At 38.7% G+C, this 16,223-nt stretch overlaps 2 protein-coding genes across 18 annotated transcripts in view; both read right to left on the bottom strand.

Annotated features, from left to right (window-relative positions):
* Positions 1 to 1,539, bottom strand: part of ORC2 (origin recognition complex subunit 2) — a 45,353-nt gene extending 43,814 nt beyond the window's left edge. For 3 of the 5 annotated variants that reach the window (XM_032354385.1, XM_032354384.1, XM_032354381.1), the window contains exon 1: positions 934 to 1,038. The gene's annotated coding sequence lies outside the window, so the exon portion shown is untranslated. Of the gene's footprint in view, positions 1 to 112; positions 175 to 933 lie in introns of those variants that run through there. The other 2 variants (XM_032354382.1, XM_032354383.1) reach the window with 2 other exon arrangements.
* Positions 1,540 to 13,223: 11,684 nt separating this feature from the next.
* FAM126B (family with sequence similarity 126 member B) overlaps positions 13,224 to 16,223 on the bottom strand; it is a 69,425-nt gene continuing 66,425 nt past the window's right edge. For all 13 annotated transcript variants that reach the window (XM_032354392.1, XM_032354394.1, XM_032354397.1 and 10 more), the window contains one exon: positions 13,224 to 15,585. In XM_032354392.1, the coding sequence (XP_032210283.1) occupies positions 14,987 to 15,585 (599 nt within the window). In that variant the 3' untranslated portion in view covers positions 13,224 to 14,986. The remainder of the gene's footprint in view (positions 15,586 to 16,223) is intronic.

A 16,223-nucleotide genomic window follows, 5' to 3' on the forward strand; every position in this document is an offset into this window, starting at 1 on the left:
AACAGATGACTACAATTTTTAAAAACATAATCCTTATTTTTTAAAAAAAAAGCTAAATCCCAATTTTAATATCAGATAGAGCTGGGTTCTGATCTTAACGCCACCCTCATACCTGTGTGATTTTGGACAAAGATCATATGCATGGCAAAAGAAAATGCTAATTAAATGTTTCCTATCATCAACTTCTTCAACCTTCCACTTAACCACCTAGAGCTCTTGCATTTTCTCTACGTCTAACACAAAAGGTGCCCAGGAAATGAGCGTGTGCGGCGCCACACACGAAGGTGTGGAGCCACGCTCCTCCTCTTCGGATTTTGCAGCTCCGGTGGGGAGGTGCAGCGGTTTTGTCAGGATTTCAGCTGTAAGACGGGAAGTAACGCGTCCACATCCTTTTAATTTAAAAGGCTCTCCCTGAAGGGCCTGGGCGCAGGCGGACTGCTCGGGGAGGCTGCTCCGTTTGGGGCCTTCGGGCGGGGATGACATGGAAGGTTCTCTCTCCTGCGGTAGTTTGGGGACGGAGTCGTCCTCCGCAGCCTCCCTGTGCCCGCTCCCCTCGGGTCAGTCCGGCACTTCGGCTGCACAGGTTCCGTTTTCTCCTTCAAGCACGACGCTCCGAATCGAGCCGAGAAACGGACAGGCCGGTAGCGCGTCCGTCGCACGGAAGGCCTCGCAGGGCCGGCGAAGCCCCCCACGGTGCGACCAGAAGGAGCCTCTAACCCCGACGAGGACTTACGGACTTTGGCGGGTGCCTCGCGCCGCTGACCAGTTGGCCGCGCTCGGGCCAGCCGAGGGTCCTCGGGCCCGCGGGGGCCGCGGGCAGCCTGGGGAGGGCAAAGAGGCAGGCGCAGCGACCCAGCCCGGAGCGCCGGGAGGCAGCCCTCTCCGAGACGCGGGCCCCAGCTCGGCTGCGGGGCTGGGCGCCCCCGGACTCACCTCACAAACCCCGAGCTAAGCGGGAGAGGGAAGCCGGCTGCCGCGTTGTCCCACCACGCACCTCTAGGTCTCCGCCAGGAGCCGCTGCGGCCTCCCCGCGCCTGCCGGACGGTACTCGGGTGACTGGGCGCCGCAGGCAGGGTGGCTTGGGCCCCGGCAAGAAAGGCCAAATTCCGGCTTAAGCACAGCCGGAGAGGGTCGTGGAGCCTCAAGAGCCAGTAGGGAAGCCCGGAAGCCGGGGGATGGGAGGCCTGCCGGCCGCACACCGAATCTCCCGCCCTGCCCAGGGGGCGGAGTCCAGGAAAACCAATGAAAAGCGGAGTCAGCCGAGAGCGACGTCGCTGCCCGCCAGTCGGTCTCCGCCTGTCCGCCCCGCCCACCAAGAAACCTGAGGAAAACGAATCCCTAAACCCCGAGTTCTGGGCCTTTCCTGTCCTGTTTTCGTTTCCGGGGAACGGGGAAGGAAGGGTTGGTTACACCTGGGGAAGTTTGCAGAGGTGTAGGTGGTGTGTCTTTAGGCAATCTTAGAAGTCTTCATTAGTTTCTCTACACATCTTCTTTTGAGGAAGAAGATAATGCGAATGAATCTGCCTTTGTGGCTTGTTTTCGTTTTGGTCTTTTTTTTTTTTTTTTTTAATTTGACATAGAGCACAAGCAGAGGGAATGGAAGAGGGAGAAGCAGGCCCCCGGCTGAGCAGGGAGCCCTATGCGGGATTTGATCCCAGGACCCCAGATCACGACCTGAGCCGGAGGCAGTCGCTTAACCCACTGAGCCACTGACTGAGACACCCAAGCATCCCGTGTTTGGTTTTGTTTTGTTTTGTTAATTTATTTCTTTGGGGTGAAAGGTAGGATTCCATACATCTAAAGGGTTTGGAGTAGGGAAGAAGGGAGATACTGTTCTCTGGAAACAAGAGAATATGGAAATGGGATCAGACCGCTAAGGGGATGGGAACACTAAGAAGGAGTAGATGTACAAAGAGCTAATGAAGAAGAAAAGATTGAACCTATCAGGATGCAGTCTTACCCACTCACAGAATACTATTTCATTTGGATTCAACAACACTACAGAATCCCCTGTGTACCACATAATGATACACCACTGAGTGAGACAAACACCATCTCTTCTGTCACCAGACAGCTTCCTCTATTAGAGGAAGATACTGAAGGGACAAGACTGAGAAAAATGCTACCATATGAGAAGTTCAGTGTTTATTGGACCACATGGCAGAAGTATCTAACCAAAGGACAGAAGAAGCCAGGAACAATTTTCTTGGAGGAAGAGATGTTTAAACTGAGAGTTGAATAGATTTAAGCCAGGCAAAGAGGAAGCGTAAAATTTTCCAGGTAGAAAGCCCAAATCAAATAGCATGTGCATAAAGGGCCAAGAGGCAAGTGCGAAAGTTGGGTCTGTTGTTTTGAGGGCTAGTTTGGCCCGGTACACTAGTCAGGGCTACTGAAAGATCACTCTGGATAAAGCAGGTAAGAGTGGAAGCATAAGGAAGGAAGAGATGGAATCACCATTTTTTTTTAAAGATTTTATTTATTTATTTGACAGATAGAGATCACAAGTAGGCTGAGAGGCAGGCAAAGAGAGAGAGGAGGAAGCAGGCTCCCTGCTGAGCCCGATGTGGGGCTCGATCCCAGGACCTTGGGATCATGACCAGAGCCAAAGGCAGAGGCTTTAACCCACTGAGCCACCCCGGTGCCCCTGGAATCACCATTTTGGAAGGTTTAGGAAATCCACTTAAGAAAGAGAAATGACAACCTGGATACCTCAATATACCATTTTGGTTGCCAGAATTTAAGAAAACAAAGGATAAAGGTAATATTCTCTACATTGGAAATAAAAGAATCTGGGGAAGCGTGAGCAGAAAAAAAGAGTAAAGAACATAGTCAACAGTTAACAATAAGGTACTTGATAAGTTTTTAAAAATGTGAAGATCTAGGAATACTGAATATTTAATATATTCTTTAACTAATATGTTCTTTGTTTCTACGATGTAAACTCTGTTTCGTCTCCTCTTCAGATCTACACCAAAGTCTGTAGACTCAGTGGCCTTGTTTGAGTGGTGGGTTTTGAGTATGTTTTTATGGTATATTTGTGGGAAATAGAGGGAAGGGGATAGGTGTCCATGTCTCTTTTTCTTCTTCTTTTTTTAAGATTATCTATTTGGCAGAGAAAGAGAGCAAGAGAGAACAAGCAGGGGAAGTGTCAGGTAGAGGGAGAGGGAGAAGCAGGCTCCCCACTGAGCAGGGAGCCTGATGCAGGGCTCCATCCCAGGACTCCAGGATCATGACCAGATGCTTAAGCGATGGAGCCACCCAGGTGCCCCTCAGTCTTTTTCTCTGGATAGTTCAATTTACTTGGTTAACTTTGAGCACCTACCTGTATTGTGAACATAGAGCCCAGATATGTTCCTTACCATTAGGGAACTTAAATTCTTGTTTGGTAGAAAGAATCAGGTAATTTCATTACAATAAGGTTTAAGTGCAAGGATAAAATGTGCAGAGATTTACTTGGACAATGATCACTTAGTTCAGCTTAGCTAAGCAGAGAAAAGGCAGCAGAGGAAAAGCCTATCCAACTACAGATGACAGAGAATAGGGGTGGAAAAGGGATTTCAGGAAGAGTATCGTATTACAAACTGGGTGTGATAGTACAAAGAAGTTCGGTGTTAATTTAACCTTAAATAAAAGTTAAGAATGGTAGGAGATGGAATGGGAGAAGTCTGGGGCTAAAGAATAGAATTTATCTTCTATAATGGAACTATTGAATAATTGTAGCCAGGGACTAATGGGTGTTTTATATTAATCACTAATGAAGGTAAGTTTGAGAGGGGTCTAGTTAGGAAGCTATCAAAGAATTCTGGATATGAAGATGAAGATAGGAGCTTGAGATGTAGTGATAGAACCGGAAAGGAAAGGATGACTTTGGGGGGAAAAAAAATAGGCAAAGTCAGCAGGATTTGGAAACTGGATATAGAAGTAAGAAAGAAGGAAAATATAAGTCTCAGGTTTCTGGCATGGTTATCTGGGTATCAGCTCCCCAGTGTTCTGCGAAAGATTACAGATAGACGGAAAGAATTTAGCTTGAGGCATCTTGACTTTGAAATCCCTTTGAAAGAGAGACCAAATTATCCTGCAAACAGTGGTTTTAAGAGTTTGAAATTCATCTAAGAGATCTATAGAGATCTAGGGGTCACCAGTGTATAGATTAAAGCCAAAGGGAGAAAAAAAGAATTGCCTTAGGATGATGAATAAAAGATGAAGTGAAGTGAGGTACCTCATCTTGTGAGACACGCAACAAGTAGATGCGCATAGTTGTGGATATAGTTGTTCTTTGAAGTGGTGGGAGAAAACAGGAAATTAAAACCTTCTAGCATTATGGCCTCCACTTAATGAAAAAAAGCTGAGGCTCCTGGGAAAGTGGTACTTCAAGTGATGGAGCCTTGGAACAGGAACTGAAGGGAATGAGAAAAGCAAGCAGGCCAAGAAGTAGAAGGCCTCAAAGTGTTGGGAGCTTAAGTTTGGGGCCAGTGAAGTTGACTGATGCCTATAGCATTCAGTGAACTGAGTTAAGGGAATAGAAAAGGTGGTGTGTAGCACTGAGATGGACGAGTTATACACATACACACAAACACACACTGCATTAATCTCTTATACTGGCATTTACTATTTTATATATTTCTCTGGGAAAAAAAAATTCTTGAGTCAGTGGTTCCATGTGGAAGAGGAAAGCTTACCTATGAAGGCAAAAGATTGTTACAGGACTAAAGAGAGTTTTCAGTGCTGATATCACATGAAAATTACCTGGGGAGGTGATAAAATTGCTACTGCTAGATCCCAATCCCACGGAGTGTGAATTTGGCCTTAAATGTGGTCATCAGAAATTTCCCAGATGATTTTAACATGCAAGCTAGGGTTGAGAACCACTCAGCCAGGAAGAATGAAAATTTTTGTCAAATGTGAAATCACCTAGATGCCATGCATTAAACACATACTTGCTAAGGATATGATAGGTCTAGAAGGGCAGTGGTAAATGCCTCAGCAAATAATATCTACCCAGAGTTTTCAAGATACAAATTTGATTTCAATCCTGCTCAGGAGAAAGCGATTACTTCTATCCAAACATTTAGGAATAAACGAGAATAGTAGTAAAATCCTATTTCATCTCCAGGATTTTCTCATGCCAGGGATGATGAGGAGGCCCTTCTAAGGCACAAATTAGTAATATAAGATTTGGCAGATTACTCCTTTAAAAAATACACATAATAATTCAAACTCTGGGAAATGAGTCTTAGAATCTAATCTTCAATACAGAAAGTTTTACCATGTTCATAAAGCCATTATTTATAGTAGTTATATTTCTTGAAATTCTGATTTTCTTTGAGGAAATGATATTTCCTACTGAATACTGGAGAGAATAAAAATATTTTTGAATTGTTTTTAGTTAAATTACACAATGATTCAGAATTTAAGTTTTTACTGGGTAGCATGATCTGGCCATAAAAAAAAGTTTTCATTCCTAATGTGTATTAAATATTGTTAAAGTGCTAAAAGTGATTGGTCCTTCAAGTGAGTTTTTTAAAAATATTTTTATTTATTTATTTGACAGAGAGAGATCACAAGTGGGCAGAGAGGCAGGCAGAGAGAGGGGGGGAAGCAGGCTCCCTGCTGAGCAGAGAGCCCGATGCGGGGCTTGATCCCAGAACCCTGAGATCGTGACGTGAGCTGAAGGCAGAGGCTTAACCCACTGAGCCACCCAGGTGCCCTTCAAGTGAGTTTTAGAAGAGAGCCCCACCCCTTTCTGATGTAACATGTGAGGAAAAGTAGGGGTGTAACTACGGACTATTATCCATTTTACTTGGATTAGGACCCAGGGCCAGATTTAGACCTTTAGAAACCCTCAACATAAATGACCGTATTTGTACCCTCTCCTGTGTTGTACAAAACAGTATTAAATCATAAAATAATTATAAGGAAGTCCAACAAAATTCTGATTTCCTCCCAAGCCACCTGGCAACATTTTTTGCGGAAGAGGGATGCAGGTAAGAACCTGTAAAATATTTTTAAGTTCTTTGAGAGCTTTCTCTGCGTTATTATACTATAAACCAGGTTTACTCAACTTAGGTTCCTCATATAAACCAGAGAAAGACTATTTTTTTATTTTCCTCTTAAGAATGGTACTCAAGGATAGTACACAACTGGAACTATACATAGGAGATAATTTATAATCTTGCATTCCTACGTTATAAGGGCTTGAATCTTTCGTGGGTTTACTTTGTCTATTAGTAATCTAGCTCTGCTGAGATCCCATCTCCCCTTCCTTCCTATCCCCTATAGGGACCTTGGCCTTGTGGGGATAGGACAAGTATACCAGTAGTTGAGAATAAGCAATACTGTATGAAGCAGCATCCCGTGGTAGTTAAGTGCACAAGTCCATAAGAATGAGTGTCTGGTTCAATCCTAGCTGTATCACTTACTACCTCTGTGACCTTAGACAGATGAACCTTCCTTTTCTTATAAAAGGAGAATAATAGTACTTATCAGAAACCATTATATTAATGAATTATTGCATTTCCTTTAAAGTGGCTAGAATGGTGCTTGGGACGTCCTAGAACCCGGTAAATGTTATTGTTTAACTCCCATGAGAAGAATCTCTGGACCATAAACTGTGACCTGGACCACAGTTGTGTATGTGTTAGCAGGACAGTGTCTCTACTATCTTAATATTCACTATTTTATTATAGTACCTTAAAGTGGCTTTTCCCTTTGTATTTGCCCTGTATTTTCTAAGGTTTTCAAAATGAGCAAATACTACGTTTTTAGTAAAAGGAAAAAATGGAAACTGTCAAACTGGTGAATTTGATCCTCCCTAACTAATGCAGATCCAGAGTAAAGGCAAAACCAAATTAATCGAGGCTTCATACGTTGCCTTAACCCATTCTCTTCTGGAACTGCTATTTTTTATCAGCAATTTTGGATTAAGGCATAATAAGAATTTTCAAAATTCATTTTATATTGCTTAGATTGGAAATAGAAGGGAGAATAAAGCCTTTGGTCCATAAACAAAGAATAATAGCTATGGGGACAGGGGAGGCCTGAGACTTTTCTAGAAAGTACATGTAAAGAAAGGAAGAGAGGGTCTGGGGCTGAGCTCTTCATTCAACCCCTATTCTAGGACAAGGCTAAAGTCTGTCTTTAGAAAAACACACTGTGGGAAGGACCAAAAAGTTCACTGACTAGAGAACTAACTACTGGTAGGATGACAGGGGAAACAGGCACTTTCACACATTGCTGAAGAGTGTAAATGACAGCAGTAATGCTGACTCCTCTTTAGAAGGACCTTAGGAGAGAAAATTTTCTAGCATTTCAGTTTTAGAAACAGTTGTGCTTCACCTGAGAAACTGATTTGTTTTATAGTAAGGATTCTGAAGGGCATGTAATTAATCTCTCTATACATTTGGCTGCTTTAAAGTTCAGAGATAAATTCGTATCTCAACAATAACATACAGAAACATATGGCACGTATTTTATGTATTAATTTCACTTCTGCCTTCGTGTTATTTATTATTTTACGGAAGTATATGTAATTTTATATATTGCTTTAATTAGTTCTATAAATTGCCTTAATAGGGTGTCCTATAAACAAAAAGTTCAGACATACATAAATAAAATGGCATGCTTTGAAAAAAATACAACAAAGGACCAAAATTCAGGTAAGATATAAAACTAACTCAGGGGAATCCGGTCAAAAGCCAAATAAAGCTGTATTTTTATACTGTACAAAAGAAAATTTACATTCTCAATGTAACTAGATACATCTAGGGGAAAATTACACATCTCTCAAGAAACACAGTATTTAACATCTTAGATATGTTTCTGCATTGGAGACTGATAATGAATTTTGTACATCTTTATTTACAATAAATTAAAATAGTTTTTATCTCTGGCAGATATTTACAAGGTCAACAAGGACTACATTTCACATTTCAACAATCAACAGCATTAACCAATTCAGTAAGACAGTTAAGATAATGGCTTACATGCACCAATAAATATGATCTTAAATGTGCGTTTTTTTTCTTCAGCTCTGAAAAAATGAAAGTTTTCACTAGTCCTAGGTTGAAAGGACGTCAGTCAATAGGAATCATATTTTTCTCATGCCTATCCTATTTAAATATTCACCAGCACAATTCTCTGAGTGCTTGGGACATTTATACCAAGCTGCAGGCTGATGCTGGTCTTTAAAAACAACAAAACAAAACAAAACAAGAGCTGATCTATACATTCCATATCCTTTCATAGGCAAATATGTGAAAGTGGGATATCTCCTGTTTACTTGTCCACTGTGACGGAGATCAGACTATATAATGCTATAATAAAAACCCTTCAGAAATTGTAGCTAAGAAGAGCCAAATTATGAAAAAAATAGTGGGAAAATAATCCTTGCATCATAAAAATGATTTCTCTTACCCAGTTACAATGAACGCAGAGTCAGCATAATTTTTAGAATGAGAATCAAAAAGATTCATTGAAAGTAGTTGAATTTATTAGAAGTATTTATTCATTTTAAAATAGTTTTTAAGTAATCTCTACACCCAATGTGGGGCTTGGACTTACAACATACAAGAATCACATGCTCTAAGAACTGAGCCAGCCAGGCACCCCACAAATATTTTTAAACAACATATGGAGCATTGAGCTTATTTCTCAATTCAGTCTGGATGATAAAACTTAAAAAAAAAAAAAATCCAAAACCTACATTAGTAATTGTTAGCCAATCTGCCAATCTTCTCTTTCCAAGATAGCTGATCAATACATTCATTATTTTTTAACTACCACCTGATATGAAAGAAAAAAAATCATAGAACACAAAAATCACACACACAAAAAAATGTTTGCAACATTGGTTGCATTTTGCTCCCCCCCCCCCAAATCATTACTTAATAGTTTAAGTAAATCCACTGTTCTTATTGGTCTATACATCTAAAAAATGAGTATTTTAGCTGTTTTCTGCAAAGAAAAAAAACACCCAGAGTGATCACGTACATAAGTTATGTAAAAACATACCATTTTAGCCAATATCATACTTACTGGAAATAACTGCCATTACTTAAAAGGTACAATTCCATAACTTCCCCCTCAATTTTATTTTTAAAAATCCATGATCTCATACATACATTATACCAATTTTAGGAGTTTCCCCCTCTTTTTAATTCAATACTGACGAGTAGAACCCTTAATTTGAGTTAAGGAGACCTGAAAAATGTGCCATAAGGAATAATATTTGGCCTTCTCAACTGGTACTTTAGCTGGAGGTGCAAAATGTTGACATAAGAAAACCTCAAATGGAATCTTGTAGGAACTGTATACCTATGTTGCAGAGCAAAGAATCTTACAGTATTTATTTCCCCTAGGACTAGAAAGCAATCTTATGTTAAAGGGACCTCACTCTTTCGCAGTTAGGTACTTTAAAAATTATATTTGGTTGAGACATTTTCTTTGGTAAATTTTATAATCAACAAAGTTGTAAAGAATTTTCTCTGATACAATTAACACTGAGCTGTTGACACTCAAATACAGCAAACCAGTTTGATATCAATTCTGTAGTTGGGGATGGATTGTCCAAAGTTCATTTCTCTTTGAAAATAAAAGAATTTCCTTATTGAACCTACCTCCAGATACACAATTATTAAAAAAAGAAAAAAAGACTCCTATATACTGTGACACTTAACTTTTTTTGTAAAAACCTATAAGCCTAATAGCATAATAGCAGACATCTGTATGTGCCTTAATTTGTAAACATTTTCTCAAATCCAAAACAAAACATAGAACCTACACTTCTGTACTATGCTGCCAGTTATTTCACATCATTCCCAGCTATCTGCTAACTTCTATTCTGAATTGTTTGCTCTTGTGTGTATTTCTCATGTGACTAGTGGTTAAGAAATACTGAAGTGACTGAAGTTTCCAAAAGTCTGTGGTTGTGTGGACAGGTTGGGAAGGAATGTGCCTATATGGGTAGGGAAGGCTTGGATAATGAGGGCAACTCTAATTCTAATGGCAGGATCATCATACAGATTTCTGGCACCACCAAAAATCTAATATAGTTTAAGTGCACATTGGTTGATTTGATGAATTTATTTCCTATGTATATTCAGTGCCAATACAACCTACCCGTTAGGTACACAATGCAGATAATACTAAAATTTATGCCTTGTAGTATCAACATGACCAACTAGAAATGGAAAATTGTACCAATATGGTGAATCACGATTTTATGAGCACTGTCAACAATTTTACACTGCATCCCATCTTATAATCTGGCAAATATTCTAATTTTTGAGAGTTTAAGTTATCGGTAACTTCTAGTAGGTTTTCAAATAACTTGTTTCTAGAAAGCACTGTAAAAAAAAATTAAAGCATTAGAAATAAGTGTCTCAACCAACTTAGTGGTTTGAAACATGACAATAATCATTCAACTTGAAAGATAGAAAGTTTCATATTCAGACTTTAACACAGCCATATTATAGAAAAGTTGCTCTAAAATTCTTACAGATGTTCTGACCACTGGTATGACCTATTAAACATTTTTAACCCGAAAAACAAATATATAACTGGAATACTGATTAAAATAAAAACTTACTTTGTAATCCAAGATCAGAAATGGAGAGCTCCTCCTTGCCAGTGTTTATATAAATAGTATAACTACCCCCTAATGACAGATACTAATTTTTTAAATTTACAAATGAACATGCAGAGAATTAAATGAGACAACTGATTGTCAACTGAAGTACTCAAAAATGGACCCATACGAACGTCACAAAGTGAGGTAGCAGAAAACACCTCACTTCATTAAAATAGTCACAAAAATAGTGCAAAAAAAATCTGAAAGTTATTTTCAGTATTCCAGTGTCTAATAAATAGTTACAATTAATTTAAAGCTATTAAGTGGAATTTGAGAATATACATCGGAAATATTGAGCTTATATAGCTGAGACTACCCCATTTAAGACATTTTATATGGTATATACACTTTAAATGACATAATGGTCAGCATTCCATTTTGGAATCATAAGCTTCACACTATAAACCTTTATCAACCACATAAGGAAATATTGCTTGTATCTATCTATTCTAAAGAACAAGTAATGTTCAATTTTTTCAACATTAGAAATTAATGGAGTAAAATTTATTTAATCTTTACTTTGCAATACTCCACTGTGCAACACAATTAACTTGCTACCCAGGTGACTGTGAAAGCTGGCTGATTCAATTACTTTTAAAATAGCTAGAAACACTGATCAAAGCCATTTCTTTGGGTTTATTTTCGCATTTAAATAAATCCCCAGAAATATAATCAACTACAAAATGGCAGCATACAACTGTTATGTGGCAGAAAATAGTAAGGCATAAATTAGAATAAGAAAAATGTATCTATCCTTACATCTGTGGTATAGATACCTACATTTCTAACACTTCCCCATCTGTTCATTACTCTACATTTTTTCTGGATTAAGTACTTTTCTTAATGTGCTGTATTCACCAACTACTAGACCAGAATTGTAAAGAAACTGCAGAAATGGAGAGTGTTACATACCACATGTACCATAGTACGAGTACAGGGAGGCAGTGGGGTGTTAATATGCATCTGACGGGAGACAGGAGTTCTATTCTGGCTCTGCTTCTTAGTTATGTGATTTTGATCATGTCACAACATTTTGAGCCTCAGTTTCCTGAGGACAGCTATTTGGGGAGGGAGCACTGGGCGACTAGCTAGATTATTTATAGGGTCTCATCTAGCACAAAAATTCTGACTCTATAATAAACAGGCACAGAAGAGTAATTGGGAGAGTAAGAGTGGGGGCAAGGGTAAGGGTTTTAAATTATAACCACTTCCCCCTTCAGCTTCTTAAAATATTTTTATATTTAAAAATCTTACTTTTAGGTTAGCTTTGTACACTTTACCCTTTAGGTTGATTTCTAGTAACATAATTTAAAATTAATGTAATAGAGAAGAGTTACCAAAAGCTTCAGGTATTTCTTTGTATTTCTTAATTCAACCTGGCATAGATGGCATCAATCAAATTGATTTATTATAGAAAACAAGTATTTTCTCTGTAATAAGCTTTTCCATAGAGGGAAAGACCTTTTCTTACAGGTATAGAACAGGTTATTACAGAATAAAGTATGAATATTGCTGATATATATTTGTAATAGCTGTTATAGATCTGAAAACTATTGTGAATAACAATAAATAACGCAAATGAATATTAAAAAATTCTTTAAAAATTTGACTTATGATTCACTGAACTAAATTTTAACATATCTTATATAGGAAACCTGTTCTAAGACCCTGAATGCACAGTTTGAGCTAAATGAAATGTTACTTCATTAAGGCCAAATCACATAACTTAAAAGAACAAAATGTTACAGGGTTATGAAACATTAATGGGTATGCATACATACAAAATATGTATGTACATACACAGATAAATGATATCCTCTAAGTTGAAAGTTCTCCAAAACCAACTTTTCAAGTTTAAGATTTTTAACAAAACAAGAGAGATTTTATTTATTACAGCTTTTGCTGAATTTGGTACTATTTTAGGTGGTTTTTGGGTGTGCTTTAACTAAATCATGTTAGATTTAGATGCCAATAAACGCACAACTTGAATTCAAAACAACCTGCCAGCCTCCTAAATGAACCAGGCATTTCTGCCATAAAATGAATGACCTCCAGCCATGGCCAAGCTCTTACCCCTTGGTAAGAACAATGCTCTTTTCTTTTCCTACCTGAAACTTTCCTTTTCTCAGTATGTTAGAGATCTCCAGACCTCATTTATTTTGGCTGCTTTCAAACTCATTTATCTGACATCCCTTAAATTAAAAGGGACATCTAATATATGTTTTTGTGATATATACATATACACACCCTGCACACGCGTGTGTGCGCGTGCCCATGCACAAACACACACGCATGCGCGTGCGCGCACACACACACACACACACACACTCCAATACATTTCTGTTTATAAACTTTTCACTTTATCCAAGACTTTGGCAATGTTGTAGCAGTAGTACTAGTTGTACTAGCTCAGGTTCTAGTTTTCCATTTTCTAAGAGCTGAAAAGTGTTACAGACCACCAAATTCAAATAAGCATCTCATTGTTCTTAAAAAGATTCTAAAGAAAATCCCCTCCAAAACAAAACAAAACAAAACAAACCCTCTTACAATAAAATAAGAGGAGGAGAGGGGAGGTTCTCAATGTGGAAAAAAACAAGAGGCATTTTTCTGGTTATTTTATTTATCAAAATCTATTGTAATTTTAATTGATAGAGATAATATTTTAAACTTTGTTAATTAGGAGAATACTTGCTTTCTATAAATTCAGTATATTTTTCTTTCACAATAATAAGATAAAAATGTCTAAATGTACAAAGCGCTAACACCTCTGATCTATTTTGTGGAAGGATAACGTATAGCAGTTCAAGTCATAAAATGATTTTCAAAAACCGATATATTTTCTTTTTTTCAATCAAGCATTAGAGCCTGAGACCCAAAAGAACTTATAATGAAATCTTACCCAACCAAATCAGAACTAAAAAAATATTTTTTTTTACTAGTAATGCATTTTTGTAGCCTCTTAGCACAGTTACCAAATGCTACTTACATACATTCAACATCTAGCTTACTGGCATGATTTCAAAGTTTTATAAAAATGAGAAACTTCTGCAGATATATGATTAGAAGGTACACAAATTGCATTACATTAAACACAAAGGCAGTGTGGTCCTTGTAGGAGAAATCAAGTCAGTACCCCCTGGTAGAAATGTTCTAAAAAATTGTGTCACGTTGAAGCATCAGTGTTTTCAGCCAATTATCTGTCCCTGATGTGTTTCCTTGGAGTATATGATCTATCAGGACTTCAGGTTTCTTAATCCAAAATATCTGACTGAATTTAGGTACATCTAGAAAGCAGCTGAAAGGGTTTCTCCAATAGTCTGACATCACAGAAAGTGGGTTGAGAAATCCCTCTCTTTACCTGAAGACGTACTTGTACTACTTCAGTCATCATCAGCTCACAAAGGAAAAGAAAAAAAACCTATCAAAACTTCCCCTCACACACACAGTCCCACACAAGCTAAACAAAAACCACCCCCTCCCCCCGCCACAAAACCCCAGCACCAAAGTGTCAATCATTCCTGGGAAATAGAACATGCCCCTTGGATTCTCTGATTTGTTAGTTGTTCAAACTTTAAGGACAGAAATGACCTATGTCCTTGAGGGGAGGAGGGAAGACATGTTAATAATGACTGTAGAGCCATTGAGAAAGTGCATTATCAACTACACAAACAACTTTGAGCCCTGTCCTCCAAAGGAGGGGGCTACAACTTGGTTTAAATGCCTCAGTAACTGAACATTTGTGTCCTCGAAATAAAGGAGATGGGGGGGAAAAAGAACCACCCACATTTTAATGAAAAAGTGCAGCAGTCTGCCACCTTTCCCCATGCTTCTCAAGAAAATGATTGCACAGACTCAGAGAAGTCCAAAGTCATAGCAGAATCTCTGAGGCACTCCTGGTTAAAAGAGAAAAAAATATGATCCAGTAATCTCCATAATTCTATAGATTATGAGAACAAACCCGTTTTTTTTTTTTTAAAACGAAAGTCAAAGAATCATTTCATAGGGATCATATACACCATTTCCTCTAACATATCCTCAGTCTCACAGTGTTGAAATGGGACCGATCAGCCTACGATGGATTGCACATCACCCAAGAAGAAAGGAAGGCATGGAAAATGCATACATTTTATACTGCTTCACAAACGCATTTACAAGGAATAAGGTGAAGAGAAGATATAGGAAGGAGGAAAAAGAAAACCTTATTGCTGTTTCCATACAAAATACAGTATGAAGATACCTAAACTAAATCAGATCTGATCACGATGACCAATATTTTCACAATGTGGGATGAAGTGTCTTCTTATACAATGAAATGTTCAGTTTAAAGGGTAAGCAGAAAGATGAGAGAGGAGGTCAGAACTACACCTGGGATATTAGCTGCATATTGAAACTTGGGGATCGAGACTGCTTGGTTAAGGGGGCTCCTGGGCTGAGGAGCTCTTTACCTTCTCCAGCTTGACCTAGCCGGTCTTCCTGTAGACTGATAGTTGAGTATCGATTAACCTTGTTAGCTGCTAAATTAGTAACTCCCTCAGTGCCAACCCCAATGCTGGTACTTGCTTGACTGCCATTTACATAGTCAAATGATTTGCTTGAGGAAGCACTGGCTGTCCGGATTAGACTTATACTATTGGTTTTTGGCACCACCTGGCCAGCAGGCAAGCTCAGGTGTTTCTTCATCGGTGTCAGCTCGATTGAATCTACACTAAGATCAGTTGGTTGCTGTACATACTGCCTGCGAATGACTGCATCTCGAGGGCTCTCACTGGATTTGATGACAGAAGCTGTTTCTTTATCCTTAGCTGAACGCCCCGTTGCTACTTTCCTTAAGCTTCCCCTCTGAGAAGAGGAGGATGGTTTGGTCCCAAATGGCTGACTGCTGAGGGAAGCCCCTGATGAAAATCCTTCATCTGCATCATTTAGGTTTACCGACTCTTCTCCATTTACACCCTCAGCACCTAAAAAACAAATCAGACAGACTCAGCAATAGCTAAATTAAAAGAGAAGGAACTGTGAATAAAAACTCAACTGACCTTATCTCTTGGGTAATCTTCGCTATAGTTTGGCAAGGGCCCTGTTGTCAACGCTTCTCCTAAATAACTTAGGGGAAGAAAGCTTCATCTACGCAGAATCCTAGTATGTTATTCACTGGGTTCGTTCAGCTTTAATTAGTCCAGCATTTGTAAGACTATCCACAAATGAACTTAGTATCGCAATATTTAGGCATATAAGACAACTTTAGGTGAAGTACAATTCGTTACAAAATCTTTATAATATGCCATTGTCTGAGGTGACCATATCTATTTAAAAAAAAAAATCAAAAATTTTCCTCGTATTTTCCTTTGCCTACCATAAAAAAGACCATACAAAAGAGACCCCCCTCTGACTGCAGTCAGAATAATGCCAAACCCTTTTTAAGGATAGTACAATTTTACATTTACTCAACCACCAAGTGCTTCTACATGGCTTAAAAACCTTTAATATGGAATTACTAGATTTTCTAACTCAAAAACTGTACATCACTTCTAGTAATTTCATACTTATATTTTCTCTTTTGGAGTTATCTACTCAACTTGTTTCTATTTTTTCTTGACCA

This window comes from Mustela erminea, chromosome 8 (assembly GCF_009829155.1).
Source record: "Mustela erminea isolate mMusErm1 chromosome 8, mMusErm1.Pri, whole genome shotgun sequence".
NCBI classification, from domain to species: Eukaryota; Metazoa; Chordata; class Mammalia; order Carnivora; family Mustelidae; genus Mustela; species Mustela erminea.